Source organism: Lepisma saccharinum, chromosome 7 (assembly GCF_977018435.1).
Source record: "Lepisma saccharinum chromosome 7, izLepSacc3.1, whole genome shotgun sequence".
Taxonomy (NCBI): domain Eukaryota; kingdom Metazoa; phylum Arthropoda; class Insecta; order Zygentoma; family Lepismatidae; genus Lepisma; species Lepisma saccharinum.
The window spans coordinates 76,642,850-76,662,696 of NC_139235.1; the positions used below are offsets into that span (position 1 = coordinate 76,642,850).

General features: G+C 37.6%; 2 protein-coding genes across 3 annotated transcripts in view; one reads left to right on the forward strand and one right to left on the reverse strand.

Moving 5' to 3' along the window:
* Positions 1 to 6,253: 6,253 nt before the first annotated feature.
* On the reverse strand, positions 6,254 to 18,162 carry LOC145990278 (uncharacterized). Its single transcript, XM_083125965.1, has 6 exons — positions 18,021 to 18,162; positions 13,632 to 13,744; positions 10,911 to 10,968; positions 8,734 to 8,792; positions 7,077 to 7,218; positions 6,254 to 6,504 (listed from the first exon to the last, which is right to left on the reverse strand). The coding sequence occupies exons 2-6, from the start codon at positions 13,707 to 13,709 to the stop codon at positions 6,443 to 6,445; spliced, it is 399 nt and encodes a 132-aa protein (XP_082982091.1). The 5' UTR covers positions 13,710 to 13,744; positions 18,021 to 18,162; the 3' UTR covers positions 6,254 to 6,442.
* Positions 18,163 to 19,319: 1,157 nt separating this feature from the next.
* LOC145990279 (uncharacterized) overlaps positions 19,320 to 19,847 on the forward strand; it is a 41,045-nt gene continuing 40,517 nt past the window's right edge. Inside the window, exon 1 of one of the 2 annotated variants that reach the window (XM_083125966.1) lies at positions 19,320 to 19,395. The gene's annotated coding sequence lies outside the window, so the exon portion shown is untranslated. The remainder of the gene's footprint in view (positions 19,396 to 19,847) is intronic. The other variant, XM_083125968.1, reaches the window with a different exon arrangement.

Below are 19,847 nucleotides of genomic sequence, written 5' to 3' on the forward strand. Positions count from 1 at the left end.
AGAAAGAACACATTTCATGAATATCCACCTGAACAAGGGCGGAGAATCATGAATGCTTGGGAAGTAAATATTTATCTTCAAATCTCCCATTTACCATCCAGTTGGTAAAAACTAGGGGGCATATTGGTTTTACTAGTATATACAGATCGTTACAGATATGCGTCTAATAAGTTAGAAACCATGATGATTACATGAAACTGATGACGTCACACACAAACATACCCCCCTCACACACACAGCCCAGGCCTGGATTTGAACCCGGAATCTTTCAGTGGTGAGATTGTGAGTCGAGTACCCAACGCGATCGACCAGAAACTAACTTCCATAATTTCACTTTCAGTAAACTACACAGTATGGCCGTATATTGAAAAATAAAAGACATGTTGTTGATACATTCGCAAAAAACATGATTTCATGTGAGGTATTTTTGTGTCGAATGTTATAAAATTTAAATGGGTAATAAGTCAAATATCACCGGCGGCTCCAGGGGGGGGGGGGTACGATTGTACGTCCGTACCCCCTGTTGTTTCACTTACGCCGGGGCGACATGAAAGCAGAACGTAGGCGGATACGTACACCCAACGGCAAAAGAAACAGTAGACGAATTGTCCACCACCATTTTCATTCGGCCTGAATTACACAATGTGATGACAGTGAATTGAAATAATGACGTCAATAAGCAGAGGACAATGCCTGCTTCGAACCAACATAGTTTCATTCATTAAAACAACACAGGATGTAGAATTAAAAAGTAATGAAAATAGCGGTGGACAATTTTTGTACCATTATATTTGCCCTTGACTGTACGTTCGATCCTGTGTTGGGGTGGCATAGGGAAGAAGGCGCTGATAACGCAAAGTACACCTCAAAAACTATCCAAAATGACATCATCAAATCAATCCATGACGTCATGACCGACAAAATGCGTACATCGTTCAAAGAAACTAAACATGTTTCTGTGATGATTGACAAAACAACGGACCGTTCGAAACATGAACAGGTGGCAATATTCATACGCTGGTGTCAGGAGGACTTACAAGTTCATGAAACCCTGATTGCGCTGAAAAGAGCGAAGTCGACAAAAGCGGAGTACTTATTGGATCTCTTGCGGATGTCATTGGAAGTGATGAAGTTGTCAAATGAGAAAGTCTTAGCGTAGTGTTAGGATGGAGCAGCAAATATAAAGGGCCGTTGGAACGGGTCACAGGCGAAAGTGAGTGATTTCTGAGGAAGAGATGTTCTCACCGTTCATTGCTTCGCGCACTGTCTAAATCTAGTACATAGCACGAAATGCGTGCGCGAAGCCTTTTCACTGTTTGGTACCCTGGAGGCTTTGCATGTCTTCATTGAATGCTCGGTTCAAAGATATGCAGTATTTGAAAACATTCAGAATTCAGTCGACTTGAAGTTAAGGACTCTAAAATTAAGGACTCTAAAGAAACTCAGCGATACAAGATGGTCCTGTCGGTCAGAAGCGGAGAACATCATAACAGAAAAATTTCCTCTGGTGATTCAAGCCCTTAAGTATCTTCAGGACAACTCAGAAGATGCCAAGGCTAAAGGACTGCTCTTCACCATCCAGTCATTTGACTTCATTCTGTGGATTCGTATTTTCAGACCCGTCCTGAATGTCATCAATACACTTAATGTCTCGTTCCAACGACTTGACACGAATATGGACAGTGCTCCAGGAGGTGTTGAAGCTCTGGACAACACCATCCAAAACCTTAGATCAGTTGATCACATCAAGACAATATATGAAGGTTCCATGGCTGAATGCGAAAAACATGGAATTCTTCTTCCTTCAAAGCGCAAACGCATGGTCAATGTACGCTAAGATGACAACTCCTCAACAGAAAATATCAGTACAAGGGAAGAGGAATCACGAGCGGCATACTGTGCTGTGCTGGATCGAGTTCTCGTTGGTATGAAGGATCGCTTCTCCCAAAGATGCCGTTCTCGCCTACAGGCCTTCCAAGAAGTGTTGAGGCAGGAATCGCCGTCTGAGGAGAAGATCAGAGAGGTGGCTGAGTTTTGCGACGTAGACTATTCTCTTCTGGAAGGTGATTTGCCTTGTTGAGAAACGATGCGCAGTTTTCTGAAGCTAGGACCATTCCCTTATTGGTGGAGTGTTTCAGATCTGCAGCGACAGCTGTTCTTCACCCAACACTAAAGTCAATCATTAGAGCATCCCCGATGGCGGAGTGGTGTCGACCTCCGTGGCGAAGTGGTTAGCAGAGCGCGCTACAACGCCAGGGGTTCTGGGTTCGAGTCCCGGGTAAGGCATGGGTATTTGTGTTCGTCCAGTTGATAAGAAACAAAGAAATATGTAAGAATTGAAAAGTGTAAAAGTGAGAAAAAGAGTGAATGGTGGGGGATACCTCCGTGTAGGGGGTATTTCCTTTAAAAAAAAAAAAAAAAAAAAAAAAAAAAAAGAGTGGTAGCCTCGTCACCTTGTAATCTACGGGTCCCGGGTTCGATACCCGGTGGAGGCACATGGCATAGTGGTTCGGATCCCATTTTAAATCGTAGGTCTAGTCCCGATTAGCCTTACTGTGCATAAAATGGACTTAAAAAACACCAACTCAATTCAACCATTAGATCATTTTTGTGAATATCAATTTCGACAGCCAGCGTAGAGAGAAGTTTCTCGAAGTCGACTTTGGTGAAATCAAAAATAAGAACCATCATGACACATGATCGATTCGATGAATTTTTGATGATGTTTGTTGAAAAAACTTGTGCAGAAATGTTAATGTTTCGCATTGCATTGATAGATTCAGATCGTACGGCTCTCGTAGGCTTCTTTTGTAAACTCAACTGTTAACCTTGGTATTTGTAACATGCACAGACATTTCTGTACAAATAGAGGAAAATTAAATAAACCTTACGGCACCGGCGCCACTAGAGAAAGGTAGATTTCGTCTGCTTAGGGTGCAAAGTGGATGGTAATATTTTGTAAATAAGGACAGAGTCAATGATCGACCATAAGTTAACTTCGTCTTTCGGAATACATATTGAAAAAAAATTGTATGTAATACCTCGTATCATGTACTAGGTTTTATATAACAAATACAAGACATTAACAATATAGAGGCATTAATTATATTTAATTATTAAATATTAATAAATAAATGTTAATAGTTTCGTTAGAAGCATATAGAAATATGCCTGTATAATGTGGGATCCATTTTACTAGTGCTGCATTTTCCATAAAGTTCTTACGTTAATTATACTGTATTATTAAACTTATATAAAAGAAATCGTACAGATACTACATATAAAATTGCTACAAAAAATTTAGTATAATACATTCTACTACATAGAAGAGAAATCCACGAGCAAATTTTATTGTACAAAATTTTCAATGCATCAACTGAAAAGCAGGAAATTTTAAATTTATTGAAACTCAATGTCAACAAAAATAGGATTGCTTTTGCACTTGCTTCGTTTTTGCAGTAAATTGTACATTAGTCACGTCAATTGGTAAAGGTATTGTAAAAGATAAGGTAAACCGGGGTATTAAGGACCACGGGGCATTAAGGACCGTGTGCTAGAATTTCATAAAAAGCTCAAAGAAATGCGAAGCGGCACGCGCACCAGCCGTGAGCACGGTCTGTGATCCTCTTTTGTTTGTGTAAATAGTACTCTGCACACAAATGGCGTACAAGCTGCGTAGTTAAGACCGGGAAACGGAACCAGCCAAAAGGGAGACGCGCGAAAACGCCATATAGAACTGCTGAGCGGCTGTATGAAGTTGTACAAAAACGTGTGGGAGAACGGAGTTGGTGCAAAAAGGTGAAGAAAGGTAAGTATCCATGGAAAAAAACTGCGGGAAAACAAGTTAGAGTGAATGTATGAGTATTGTACAAGTGTGTCGTCATGAAACCCCGTAATGAAAGGAGATGAAAATCGCTACTATTTGCTGAGGGGATAGTGATGAGCATAATAATTTGTTAAGAAAGTCATATTGCATATACGCAAAAAGCACAAATATTACAGAAAATGAGAACATCTATGTCTGTAGAAGATGTAGGTATCATTGTGTTTTTAGAACCGGAGAAATGATAAATAGTGGGGGAAATAAATAGTGGTGGTCCTTAATACCCCTTAAAACCCTTAATGCCAACAAGATGCAGTTCCATTGTGCAATGGTGGTAATTTCAAATGACTTCTGTATTCGTAGAAGTGAATGGAAAGATGTTATAAGTAAAGTATATGAGCACATAATATGACAGAAATGTACTTCCACTTCACATGTTTTGTACTGTTTTTGCCACTATGCCATGTGGTCCTAATTCCCCATCTCTTTTCCCTTTGGACCAATATTGTTGTTTATTTTATATCTTATTGTACAAATGTTTATTATGTTGTTTTTTTATTGTTATTATCTAAATGTCTGTTATTCAAGGCTACTTATTTTCGATGGACACTTGTCACACCTCAGCTATGCACTATCTGTCATTGCTGTTGAAAACAGTATCTAGTTACTGCGCCTTCCTTCCCATTTGACTCATCTATTACAGTCTTTGGACAAAAGTGTGTTTCATAGCCTGAAGACTCAATGGCCAAAGAAGTTACGCCTTCATGCTAGAGTAAGCTGTGGACAAGTCAAAAAGATATTTCCAAAGCTGTTTGCTGATGTCCTGAAAACAGCCTCATCACAGACCGTTCGGAGTGGGTTCGCTGCATGCGGGGTGTGTCCATTCAACTCATCAGTGTGATCACCGAAGTGGAGTACTCCTCTGCTGAACCATATGCTGCAACAACACCAACCAATAATACGTCCACTGCAGCTCTTGCTATGTCATCTGTTGCAACAGGCAGTAGCTCGTCTTCAGCCGCAACACATTCTGGCATCTCAACTCAAAGTGTTAGTACTACATCACATCCGCCAGATTGCCATAAGTTGAAACACTTTTTCTTATCTAAACGTCAATTACAGCAGCCTTCAAAGTCCAACACTCCTCAACGAGAAAAATCTCAACGTGTGCGGCGTTTTCGGTATGGTGAAAGTATGACATCTGAAGAGACACTGCACTGCAACGACTACATGATGATACTGAAAAGAGTGGCAAGCGTCCCAGCAAACGTGCAAAGGCTACTGAGAGTACACCTGACATTACAGCAACATCTGTTCCTTCTCAGCATCATGCGGACTCCTTCATTGAGTGGTGTGGTCTGTGCCATATGCCCGAGGGCTCAAGGGAGCAATGGATACAGTGTGACTCATGTAGTACATGGTATCACATTAAATGTACTGCCTTGACAGGACAGGAGGATCTTAATTCTCTGATATACATGTGTGATTTGTGTCTATAACGTGCAGTATGGCATTTTTAGCATTATTTTCTGTGTTGGTCCTTATTCCCCCGACCGGTCTTTGATACCATTAGCTGGTCCTAATTGCCCCAGCAAAGGGGAAATTTGAACCATGCAACCTACCTTTCAATTCATGGATGTTTTGCCTTTGCATTATATTCCTACTCGTTTGTGTTGTTATTAATGTAAACTAGAAAATATACATTCCAGAGTGCATCCTGTTTGTGTTTTCTTGAGCAGCTCCTAATGAATTTCTTCAATGAAATAGCAATTTGGTGGTCCTTAATACCCCGGGTTACCTTAAAAGAGGGTGTGAAACTGTGTAATCGATTTTCATTCTGTATAAGTACAGGGGGCGCTGTTTGCTTATCGTCCCCCTTGTTCAGGAATCCTGAGACCGCAGGTGTCAAATATAAAACCTGGCACGTATAACAGCTTTTGAGCATCTACTATGTACCCAATGTGTACTTTCATGTACGAAGGATCCAAACAATTTACTGTAGATATCTTACTGACTTAAGTATCACAGTTTTTATACCAATGTTATTCAATAACGATATATTAAATGAATAATGTTTACATTTAATTCTGTACTAATAATATTGATGATTTGCCATAACAATTTTTCCTATTTAAGTAACCTTTCAATAAAGAGAGATAGACTAGACACTCCGACTTGTGATACACGTTTCATAAATTTTTACATGCATTAAGATCATTAAGAAATAGTGAATTTTGCAAATATAACGTTTGAACGATTTAATTTCAGTATTTGGCCTGGACCAAGCATATGCAATTTTAGAATTATTGAACTAAAAATAATGAAATATACTGGCCGTGACAAACAAGAGTGGTTCTAAATTACAGAAACATATTAACTTAAGATAATAATGTAGCCTACTGGAAATAATGAGAATATTTGTTAGTAAAAGTTAGTATATTTATATTTCCCAAAGTTTTGGTAGAGCCATTGCTTAAGATGAAAAAAAAATATTTACATCGAAATGAAGCAGGTTAAAATGAAAGTTTTTTTTCTGTAAACAACGTTGATAATGAATTAAAATGCCACTGTAGGGATAGTAAAGGTAGATTTAGTTCAAAGGTGTCCAAAATTCTCTGATCAGCCTCCGACAAGAATTTTGTAATAGTTGATCACTATCATGATCATATATATAGCGAGCACTGAAAATAAATATAATGCTCACATCAGATCAAATTTTCTATGCTTCTGAAAGATCTACATCTATTTTAATAAGTATCACGATAAATCGATATGTACACGATATAAATAATGTGTAGTATTTAGTATAAATTGTAATATTATTAGTTATTGTTGACACCTATAGAGAGAGATTCATTAGAATAATTAAAAAGTTCAAAAAATTCTAACTTTATATGCATATCTTGTAAATTCTGGGACATTGACGAGTGTACTGGCATATACTGAGGACATTAAGCACGATTTTAGAATATAAAATAATAGAAGAGCCTTTCTATTGGCTACAGATCGAAGTTCAGTCTTTGGATGCTCTACCACCTACGTCCTTCTACTCTTAGTAGTATCTCAGCTATAGTTTGGTCAACTTGAACCAGATTGTTGAGGTTCATAATTTGAAGCGGTTTAGACATTAACATTACTCATACACATGCGCACGTGGGGTAAAGGAGGGCGTGATGCCCTCCTAATATTTTCATTCAGAAAATTAGTATAGAAAGGTTTTATATTATTGGTATTATTAATAAAACAATTTTACCTTCTATGAAAAGAGCCATTGACATTTTGGTCATCACAGGGGAACTGGGTACAAGGATGTACTTGTGGAACGAAAACGCAAAATGGCCGAGGAGGGAAGCTACTGTCACCACGAACCATGGCCAAAACCACGTTGGCTTCTTCTGTGGATTGAATAATTTGCGTGTTAGTTATCCACTTATAATTAACTAATGTACAAGTACAAATACGTTCAAAGTGATGGGTAAGTTACTATAGTTAATTAAGCCACCAGAAGATAAATAAGGAAGAAATCACATTCCACCTAATATATAATATATTATTTTACAAAAAGAGGAGGAATCTTCAAACAAGAAAGATGTAATATTATACCCAATTCACCCCCCTAATAGAATACAAATAACCGCCTCAACTCTTAAATACAACACAATATAATGGGATAATAACAACAAAAATTGATGGAAAAATTAATCATCTTAAGATAGATCCACCTATAATAGACAAAAATAATAAACCTAATATACCTCTAAATATCCCTAAACCTCCTGCATCTGAAAAATGTTGCACCACTATAAGATTTACCAACTAAAAAATAATTTAACCGAAGATAATTTAACCAGTAGAAATTCATAATAAAATAAATACTACCAAATTAAAAAAAATATATATATTTAATACTTCTAAAATAAAATCCTTAGAATAAAATCCAGCTAAAAGTGGCATTCCACACAAGGCAAGGTTAGAAATACTTATACAAGAAAGAGTTATAATTAAATTTTTAAAAATACACCACAATTCCCTTTAGAGGATATTTCATAAAAATCACTTGATAACGATGCGTTCCGGGTACGTCCCTAGGATATATATGTATATGTATATGTAGGCCTATGTATACATACAACCTCCATAAAGGTAGAAAAAGGTAAAGTGTTCCCCTGTGCTTAGCACCACGCCATGAAGGCGTATAGGGGGTGCGGGTGTAACGCCCCACACTTTCTTGATCCGGTCGTGAGTGGGGGTGATGTGATCAGCACCACGCCCCTGACCGCCTTTACCCCCCCAGGGTTTCCCCCAGGTACCCATGTTATTCGACGCTGGGTGGGCGCCGGGGCCGCTTCCAACGTTGGAAAAGTTCCCGGATTTGAACAGGCCGGGGATCGAACCCGGGACTTTCAGCATGGTAGTCAGACGCGTTACCGACTGAGCCACCGCGGCTACATAAACACACACCCATTGAAAGTAGAGAGAGACAAACCTAGCGATACAGAAAAACTAGCAAAGAGGAACTGATTTTCATGATTTTATAAATTTTGTACAAGTAGTTAGAAATTCTACTATTATTAGTACATTATATCGGATCATATACTATTGTATTTAATATTTTAGTTACACATATCTCCCGCCCCTTTCTTATCTACCAAAGTTCATTTGGACAACGATGAAACATGATATGTAAGAAATGTATCCCCCCGGGATTCGAATCGGTAACCTCTTGCTTGGTATTGCGTCGCGCTAACCGCTACACCTCAGAGGCCAGCCTGAGATCAAATCAAGCGCGTGCTCTAACTGGTAGCCTTAATCTATTGGATTTACCTAGAGGTACCCGAAAGCATTTGTCACTATTATGAAAATATTTATAACGAATCATAAATCTGTGTGTGAAATTAATCCTTTCTTACCCTGTAGATAGCGTAAATAAGCAGGCAGCTCACTGCAGTTTCAAGCCACATCAGCTCATCTGAAATAAAACACATTAATTAGTTACCAAGTAGCATTTTTCAAAAGTAAAGAAATAACTCCCCCTCCCCCCACACACAAAACGGGTATGGAGGACCCCATGGCTGATACCCTTTAATCCATTATATTGTATTAATCTCTCAGACAAGGGTCTGTTGTAAGAACGGCCTACACATAACAAACACACCCGCTCTAATAAAGATGATTTTATTATTATTATTATTATTATTATTATTATTATCAGCACCACCGCGCAATTGCATTTTAGGGCCTGGGCTTCCAAATATATAAACACTGTCGACTTTAGAATTGTTGCTACAAAACAAATAACTTTTAAATTGCAGAACATCATTGGGTATTGAAAAATGCTGTTTTCTTTGATGGTTGTTGAAGTTTGTGTCGGTGTTCACGTCGACATTTGTTTCTTTGTTCTGTTACTGTTTCGGTACATAATATGGACGACATTCCTTAAAATTAGTCGAATGCAAGAAATGTGGTTATTTGCTATTGCAGAACACTTTATTTCGTATTCTTCTCACAGTATTACTGTTTACAGTTGCCCCGCTTTCTTATACTACATTTTTGGAAGCATAAAACATTAGATAATTTCTCTACTCTGACTATGAACCACTTTGCTTTCCCCAATATTCATTCCAGTGTTCACCTCAGCTTCCGTTGAATAAAACACCCTAAGCAACACAGGTCAACAATCAGCTTACTCGTAGTAATACGATCTCGAGGATGCGCGCTGCGACGCCAAGGGTTCCGGGTTCGAATCCCGGTCGGGCTTGGTTGTTTGTGAATGTCCATTCATTAATTTCATCATTTCATCACTCATCCCCATCTTCGCAAATTAGCCAAGAGGCACAAAACGCGAAGTAAAATAAACTAAATCAATCAAATCAATCAATCAATCAAATCTCGAGGATGCCTCTTTCGCCGAGGGGCTTAATCACCGACAAAATGAATCATCTGTCATTCTTTTCCTTGAACTATCACCTTCTCAACCTTCGCTTATATATATATATATATATATATATATATATATATATATATATATTAATGCAATAAGTACCGAACAGACCTACCAATAAGTTCTGAAGTCAGATTATGGATATAGGTAATTGTTAAGGCAGTTAGCAACTCTGCTCTCAGTGGAACGGCAGGCTTCTACGCAGCTGAAGGCCAGAGCTCAAGCTAAACCGAATGGCCTGTACATTCAAATCTATTAATATTTTTCTCTATATAATCTGTGCAAATCTGTATTATAGACATGCAAGTAAGTAAACTAATATATCATAAATGGTTTAATGGCATAGTTTTAAGTATAGCCAAATCTGCTTGAGGGGGGTTCATACTTTCTCAGGAAATATTTGAGGGCATTTTTACAAAAATCTTGGATTAGACGGGGTTCCACACTTGAGCAAAAAGCTCATATGGGCATATTGAGCTTGTTTTAAGTGTAAGCAAATCTGCCAGAGGGGGGTTCATACTTTCTCGGGTTTATAATACAGTCAATACAACTACTTCCGGATTAAGCGAAGTCCGGCTTATTGGGGTCCGCATTAACGAGGTTTTACGGTATTTACATCAATTCAAATAATGTAGTGGTAAATTACTTACTTGCTCACACTTCAGATACCGTATATCTTGATCAAGAATACTTCATTTACATATAACATGAACTTGCAGAGTTTTGAAAAAAATCTCTGAAACATATATAATTTTGTATTTCCACCCTTTCTTATAGGCTACCCACTAGCTATTGAAAATATAATATTAAAGGTAAAGTGTTCCCCTGTGCATAGCACCACGCCATGAAGACGTATAGGGGGTGTGGGGGGTAACGCCCCACACTTTCTTGATCCGGTCGTGAGTGGGGGTGATGTGATCAGCATCACGCCCCTGACCGCCTTTACCCCCCAGGGTTTCCCCCAGGTACCCATGTTATTCGACGCTGGGTGGGCGCCGGGACCGCTTCCACCGTTAGAAAAGTTCCCGGATTTGAACCGGCCGGGGATCGAACCCGGGACCTTGAGCATGGTAGTCAGACGCGTTACCGACTGAGCCACCGCGGAAAATTATATTTTTATTATTAAATCAAATAATTAGTACTCACCATGATATGGGCAGCATGTCTTCAATGTTTGATTGTACAAGGGCCCGAGGCTGATGATCTGGAAGGAGTAGAGAAAGTGTATACATTTATGACTTTGTGGATAGTATTATGTGTGTACCTACAACATTCATCTCTACTATTCTTCATTATTGCCAATTATAACACTATTAAGCCTTGTTTCCATGATATAAAAAACTCAATATGCTGACCAAGGCAGTAATTTATTTTATTATAAAACATAAACTAAACGAGTATTCTCTTCTCCCTTCCTATTTGCTTAGCCTCATCACACTCTATGTCATGTCCTGTTTCTCTCGTGTGTTTAAATATCGCATTTCTCTCTCTCTTAAGTCGTACATCATCCCTATGTTGTTTCAACCTGTCTTTCAGCCTCTTTTTCGTTTCTCCTATGTACACACTCTGACATTCTTTACATTTCACTTCGTAGATAATCCCTTCCTCTTCCTATTCTCTGTTTTCCTTTTTCTTGTTTGCATTCCTCGCTATTCTTAAGATGCCACATTCTATGTGGAAGTATATATGTTTAGCCTTTTAGGTGAAAGTACAGTTGACAAGGAAAAGCCACCTGCTAGAATGTTCCAGAACAACTTTCTAATAGTCTGGAGGGGAGTAATGTTTGTGTATATATATTCGTCCTGTTTTTGTATCTTGTTACATTTCTACTTGGTGCAGAGTCTGAAGAAGACCTTGCTAGAAGGTTGAATGAAACGTTACGTTTAGTTTATGTTTTATAATAAAATAAATTACTGCCTTGGTCAGCATATTGAGTTTTTTTATATTATTGCCAATGCATGAAAAATTCTTGTGTAGGTTTCTAATAAAAGGTGAACAAAAATGACAAGTATAGTGTACGAAATGGCAACTTTCTGGTAATAAAATTAGTGTATGAAGTAATATTGTATGCAAAAATGTTGATTTTAACTAAAAACGAACACGAGAAACCGCTGCAAAGCCTCATAACTAGCGCTAGGATGAGTATGACCTAAATTAAAATATGCATCTATGACCCGAAATTTACGTACATTTGCTCTGAATCAAATGCAGAAAAACAATAACATTTTTGATTGATAAATTGTGTTTTATGGTGTAAGTTTAATGGAGAGAAACGAGTAAAAAGTTTAAAATATGAAAATACGTGTGCCCTTTTTTTTTGGGGGGGGCGTCTGTAGGGGTGGTATTGAGATCAAGACGGACCTGAAAAATTCGAGAACAGAACGAGACTGACTACTGTCAAATCGAAAGAGCACCGAGACGCCCGTTCTCGCTTGAGAACTTGTTATGATATTTGAAAAATTGATCCAAAACAAATTCATCTTACTTTCTTACTTCTTCAGGCATACCAACCGAATGTCTATCAGATTATTAATAGATAAGCCATATATTTTGTATATATTGCTTGCAAAGTCGAGACCTTGCGTCATTGTGAAACTATTGCTTACATTGTTCTTGAAACCGAAAAAGACTTCATGTTGTAACATATTTTTTATTTGGCAAAAAGGTAAAGGTAAAGTGTTCACCTGTGCTTAGCACCACGCCATGAAGGCGTATAGGAGGTGTGGGGGTAACGCCCCACACTTTCTTGATCCGGTCGTGAGTGGGGGTGATGTGATCAGCACCACGCCCCTGACCGCCTTTACCACCCAGAGTTTACCCCAGGTACCCATGTCATTCGACGCTGGGTGGGCGCCGGGGCCGCTTCCAACGTTAGAAAAGTTCCCGGATTTGAACCGGCCGGGGATCGAACCCGGGAACTTTAGCATGGTAGTCAGATCTCATACTGGTGTAAGATCTTTACGTATCTGATGAAAATCAGCCGAAATAGACAAACTTGATAAGGCATATTTTCACATATTTCACCAATTTCGCGTTTTCACAACATATTTATTTTATTTTCTCGTAGTAAGACATATTTCTGTATAATTTCGTAATTGTATTGCATATAATCGGTCATTTTAAATTTATTCTTCGTACCTTTAGCGCAACGGATAGTTCAATATCGATGGTAGAACAAGGAAATTACGAACAACGAAATTTAGAGCTGATTTTTTTTACCAACTAGTACAAAACTATAATACCCATTTTCTTATAGCGAGCTGCCAATAATGCTTTAGTTTCCACAAAGGTGTAAATCTGACATATCAGTAAATGACACTTAGAATATTGCAGTGAGCCTCACGATATTTTCAGTATTTTCCCACTACATTCTTCAGTTAGAGAGATTCAGACTTTATTTAATACCCTTCCCCCCTTGCCAATCTTCCCTAGAAAATACTGACATCCTCATGTAATGAAAAATTCGAAAGTACTGTTGTGCATATTTTTGGCTTTACTGGGAATATGTCTGCCTTTTTCTGACATATCTTTAATTTTTCATGACATTTTTATGACAAAATTACATACATATTTTAGTTTTATAGGACAAATGTCCAATTGAAAAGTCAAGAGAAAAAACAGGTAAGGCAACGATCGTTAAACTTCAGGAAAATTAATTTTAATTGCAAAACGTTACTCAACATGCAAACGGTACGAAAAACTTACGCTTTGATGAACGGAAGTGTGAAATGTATGAAACGAAAGAATGATGTAAAGCCGAGCACAGCATCAACATAGCAGGAAATGACAGGGCGACCTTGCTTACTACAGAAAATTGACTTCCCTAATCCTTAAATTAATTTGTTAATAAACCTACAGGATACTTACTATCATGAACCACGCAGTGGCCAAAGCACCTGTCTCTGGTTCCATGCAATTGGCACACATTCTGCAGCAAGCAGGCATCTTGGAAAGAGGAAGTGACCTTGGATTCCTACAAACTGCCGAGAAAAAAAAATAACGGTAATTACAAAGCTAATATCTGAATGGTTGTTTTCTTAATGAGAAACGAAAACGAACAGTCATAAAACATGTACAGTGGGATCCATGAGTATTACCGTGCAAATTGTTCATCACCATGTTCGTGCTCTTTATTTGACCCAATAAGAACTTCTTCAAGAATTAAAAGATAACTCAAAACAAGCTGTTGACAACTTCTGCACCAGCATGCATAAAATCCATCGCTTAAAAAAGGATAGGGTATAAGAGAAAAATTAATGAAAATAGTCATGGATAATTTCCACGGTGATACTCATGGATCCCACTGTACTCCTAGATCCAAATTATGCAAGCATAGGTGTGAACATCGATCAATAAGTTTCAAATTCCGAGTGAATTATGTGAATTATAAGCACTACTGGTGGTATATTAACCGTGGCAAATACAAGAGCATTATGGTTAATATTAGACTATGAAATTTCTGGCTGATTTGAGAAATATACCGGGTGATCCGTTTGAGATATCAGAAAAGTAAACCTTTATACACAAGAGGTTAATGTACGTATCTGTGAGCAGTTTGTTGTAATATAAGCACAAAGGATGTATGTTTCGAATGAGTGGAGGTCCCGGGTTCGATACCCGGTGGAGGCACATGGCACAGTGGTTCGGATCCCAGTTTAAATTGTAGGTCCAGTCCCGATTAGCCTTCCTGTGTATAAAGTGGACTTAAAACAACAAGTCAATCAAATCAATCAGTCAATCGAATGAGTGGAGGTTTACTGACTTCAGCTGCGTGGAGGAAGTAGCATGCATGAAATACTCGAAAATTTTGCATACTATACGACATACTGTGTGCGCTGTTGTGCCGTGATCACCACCTTTGTTACCATGCACATTAGCGCCAGCATGTAGCTGAAGTATGTAAACCTCCACTCATTCGAAACATACATCCATTGTGCTTATATTACAATAAACTGCTCACAGATACGTACATTCACCTCTTGTGTATAAAGGTTTACTTTTCTGACATCTCAAAGGGATCACCCTGTATACAGTCTATGATCAATCATGTGGCTTACGTATGGGAGGGCAGAATCGAAAAAGTTTTCCATCCTATGAAATAAGAGTCGAGAAATAATTTGCTAAATAAGTGCCACATTGCAAAATAAAAAAAATCACTTTAGTTAAGTAATGTGCATATTAAAATAAGCTTTAATTAAACATTTTAAAGAAATCAATTATTTATACGAAAAGTAACAAGTCCAGTAGAAATTAAAACACACAGTAAAATTCGTTTGTGTAAGAAACACAATTTACAAACTTAAAGTAAGCCTTGATTTGAAGTTTGCCCGAAAAATACAAGTTACTGTATGGCCATGGACGTACGGAAGGGGGCAAGGTGGGGGGGGGGGAGCAGTGTATCCTCTGGAAAATGAATATCAACCTAAAATTATATATCAGACATATGTAATTTCATTTCACTCAGATTAAACTGTGAAAACGATAATGTGCTTGACTTTCCCGGAAAAAAAAATATACGTACCACATGTGTGTGTGGTTAATTAATGAAGGCAAGCAAGCAAGTGCCACATTATGGAGTAAAAGTATGACCCAAGCTGCTGGTCCTAATGAAATTAGTCCTCTTCCTCTAAGACTTGTTTCGGATTCAAATTCAGCTAACATTTTCAAGATATCAGAACAGAAAACAGCAAGGTGATCAAGTCTTTCTTGTCGAGTAGTGTCTCGTCCTGGGCCTTCGGAGGCAAAAATAAGATTGCTTATACTCTGTGGAGTAAGACCGCGCGTAACGGTAGAGAAGGGAGAAAGCGAGTGGACGGAGCAAAGCATTGCGCAGGCATTTGTTTTCGTTCGCTTGCTCTAGAGATTTCAGGGACAGAGTATAGCTCTGCTGAACTCACAGGGGTACTCAGGAATGCTTTGAACATACCATTCAAATTCGGAAAACATTAAGTTAAATGATGTTACACACAAAAAAGGTCTGGATTCCAACTCACAATCAGTGTTGTTACTTGCACATATTCGTGACCACAGGAGCCTATCCGATGGTGTAGTGGCTAGGATTTTCATGACTTAGCATATTTTTTTCGGTAAGGGTCATGTGTTCCCTAAACATATAGATATTCATATTATGAAAAACTAATTAAATTTAGGTGCTTTCTAAGGGCATATTTTGGCATATTTGGCCATTTCTGCATGATAGAGCATATTTTGATTGATTTTTCGTCATATTCAGCATATTTTTGCATTTTCAAGAAATATACAGTCATTTTCGAAGTGGAGTCGTTCTTACTCCCTTGTTTACTTGAGTTTTTTTTTTGGACTGCAGCAAAATTTTTTCATTTTTATTTGAAAATTTAGAGAAAATATTCACTGTGTATTGCAACTCAGGGGCCCATAAAGTGAACTAAAAATAGTACTAATGTAGCATTTGGATATTGATGTTTGAAACAGTCCAGTTATAAGGGCATATTTTTCAAATTATAGTGCATATTTTTTAAAATTTTAGGTCATAAGAGCATATTTTATTTGGCATATTTTGGTGAATTTTAGGCCATAAAAATCCTAGCACTAGTGATTACATAGTCGCCTTGTAATCAAGGAGTCATGGATTCGACCCCGGTGAAGGCAGTTAGTGGTTCGGCTCTGATCCCACGTTAAATTGTATGTCCAGTCTCGATTAGCGTATCCGTGCATAAAGCGGACTTACAATGATGTTCAACAACATTCGTGGCAACGCATTGAGTTCCGAAGTCAGTCATGTCTCCGATATATTATAAGTGGCACAGACTTTTCCTTTACTTGCCGGACCCTGTGGCTGAGTGGTTAGCACATCGCGCTGCGTCGCCAGGGGACCCGGGTTCGAATCCCGCTAGGGCATGGTTGTTTGTGAATGTCCATTCATCAATTTCATCATTTCATCACTCATCCCCATCTTCGCAAATTAGCCAAGAGGCAACAAACGCGAAGTAAAATAAAATCAATCAAATCAATTTTCCTTTACTTTACACCTGAAATTTTGGAGGGGGCAGAATCTCCCTTGCTGTACAAAGTTACGCCTATGCGATTAACGAGAATAAAGGTGTCAAGGCAGTAACAGGAAACAGTGATGTATTAATGATTTCATGTCGGGAGAGCCTCCTCACACACACATTTCGTATAAACAAGTTTTTACAGTGAATATCAGATCAAATGATATTTGATTAAAATAACAATCACAACAATCGTGTTATATTCGAAGTACATTTGTGAAAAGAACTCTAGGGCCTTCCCGATGGCGTAGTGATAACGTCGTACGTAGCTTTGTAATCAAGGGGTCCCGGGTTTGAGCCGGTGGAGGCACATTGCACAGTGGATCGGACCCCACTTTACACTGTAGGTCCAATCCCTATTAGCCTATCTGTGCATAAAGTTGACTTAAAACAAAAACTAAAAAGAAAAAACTCTAATCCATTATTTGCAGAAAATATTTCTACCTATTACATCGACCATCATTACGCTTCTTCCGGTTGGAAACAAATCTAAAAAACAAGTACTTATGTAAAAAACTGACACTGATGAGGTAGAACGCTCCGTACCTTTCCCCTTTAACCACAAACACTGAATGTTACATCACTGTTACATTTGTAATATTTACATTACTGCTTCATCATATAAATGTTTGAACGCTGGAGGATGTAATCTATACGTTACATCATTGTTTGCAGACACCGTAGTTCAATACAACAATCTAATTCATAAATTATTCTGATGATACATATCAGGTAAATATAATTTATGACATTGATCCTGTGCGGTCTTTTTCATTTACCGACTAGCCTATGTTATGATTAATATTATATTGCCATTCCTATGTTTGACTAATGAAAGGATTAAATTTCACAGCGTGTATAACAGGCAATGTTACAAATTTACAACTTTTGGATTTTGTCTATTTTAACGAAATGTCATTTCCCGAGCCTGGTTTTAGTTTGAAATCGTTATTACCAGTGAACATAGATTACCAAACGTTGACATTTTACTAATTATTCAAGGAAATATTTCTGTGGTCTTATCCTTTCTTGAATTGACCTACGTCAACGCAGAAGATATAACGGACAAAATACTACTACTAAAATTACACAAGTAGATAGGCAAAGTGAAGCAACTTTACTACATAGCACATTTAACTCAATCTGCAAAATGAAATAATGAGATACAAGATGTGACAGTGTCGCATATGTAAAACAAATTTTATGACAAATAAATATAAATACTGACCTGAAAAACATTCCCATGTGTCTTAAAAATTAAGGTGATCCCTGCCGATGGCTTCCGAATAATTAAAAAGAGCGGGGTGAGGTCAAAACAATGATAAATATGCTACTACAAATTTTCGAGCTACATAAATTCTTCCAGTTTGGTCCCCAAACAACAGACTCTTGAATTTTCAGATTTATCGTTCTTTTCTTCGTCTATGGATGTTCAGTTCAGAACAAGGTTCAGACAGTCATTTTTTTTCAGAGCGAAGAACGATAGTAGCTAACGTTAAGTTTGGGAAAGGACAGCAAAGAAGAATATTTTATTACAGAAATAATACATTTATAAATAGCACTGAAACGATAGCATATTAGAGGCTTAGTGTTTTGTATTATATACTCAGAATTCAAGATATATGCAAACAGATTCAGTCACAACCTTCGCAAGTGAGTTTATTGGCTGTCACAGAAAAGCCACTGCATGACATATCTACGTCATCAGTAAGACAACGTCTGTATTTTGTTCTTGCTGCCTTTTAGCAAGACTATATTAGCGAGCTAACAATTTATTAATACTGGTCGAGATAAACTTGTATTAAGGAATATGTGTAAATAAAACCATATTTTTTTAAATAGAAGTGTAACCTATTTTTACGTAAAATTATGTCGTTAAATACAAATTAGGCATCTATAAATATCTTGTTGGAATGTTTGCGCAATTAAGAGATTCGTGAATACCAAACGTTATGCAAGCTGTAGTTTTGGTACCCAGACTATTTCCTAGTGGGGGGAACAAAACAATTTCAGGGGAGTGGCGCAAACAACTCTTCCTATCACAAAAAACCGACCATTGGACGACCAAAACATAATACAATCTCAAAACACGAGAGGGGAAAAGTAGGCATACATTGTGAAGAATATTTTATTAACAAATTCAAAGTAACTATAATGACGTGGATACTGTCACGTTTCAACAAAGAACCTAGCTATCATTGAACCACTAGGGTTACTCTATGATAAAAGGAAACCGATTATATAAGTACATAGTCATCGGGATAGAATATGAAAATGTGTAAAATATACTTCAAAATATGTTAATATGAATGCAGCATGTTTCTAATTTAAAGGTAGCGACACAGGCAAGAAAAATGTAACTAAGGGTAAAATAATTCAACTGCTTGTGAATTAAGGTTTGTAAAGGTACCCTGATAGCAGCTCCATCTATTAACTACGAACAGGAAAGCTACTACTCATTCAAAATAGTGTTCAGTTGAACAATGTACAAACTGCTGCGCAATAAGGAAGTAAGGCAGCAATAATCAATTCCTTGTTTCAAGGCGAGACACTTTTGTTTGTTGCTAAGTTCTGGAATCGCTGTTTCGAATAAAAATTATCTTGTAAGTACTGCATAAAATTCAACAGTTCACAAACAAAGCTCATTAAAGTTTGCAAATCTTCGATATAAAATTACGTGTTTGTAAATTAATCCTGTATTTTTAATATCCTCAAATTTTATGAATTATTATTACATACAATAATGTTTCCAGAAAATGGACAGAGAATTAAAATAGGAAGCGAGAAACTAGCCTACGTTTTCAATCTAAGGCACAAGCTCTCACAAACGAACAGTGTTCGGAATATTTGTTTTGACAAGCAACTGTAGGACGGATAAAGTTACTTCTCCCAAACAGTAAGTTGCTGTTACAGTTAAGGCACCAAATGTTAACCTTGTTTTCACGTAGTACATCCCAGTAACCAGTGTTGCCAACCACTTTTCGGCAATGTCCCTACAGACGTAGTCAAAATGTCCCTACAACTGACCAAATGTTCCTACACCATGTAAAGCGAC

Bases quoted from the DNA above. Each gene is read 5' to 3' on its own strand.
- LOC145990278 (XM_083125965.1), bottom strand. From the start codon at position 13,709: ATGCCTGCTTGCTGCAGAATGTGTGCCAATTGCATGGAACCAGAGACA. The intron at 10,969-13,631 runs GTAAGTATCCTG...TACTCCTTCCAG, and splicing joins CCACTGCGTGGTTCATGATA to ATCATCAGCCTCGGGCCCTT. The intron at 6,505-7,076 runs GTAAAATTGTTT...ATTTATTTTCAG, and splicing joins AATGGCTCTTTTCATAGAAG to TGCTCGCTATATATATGATC.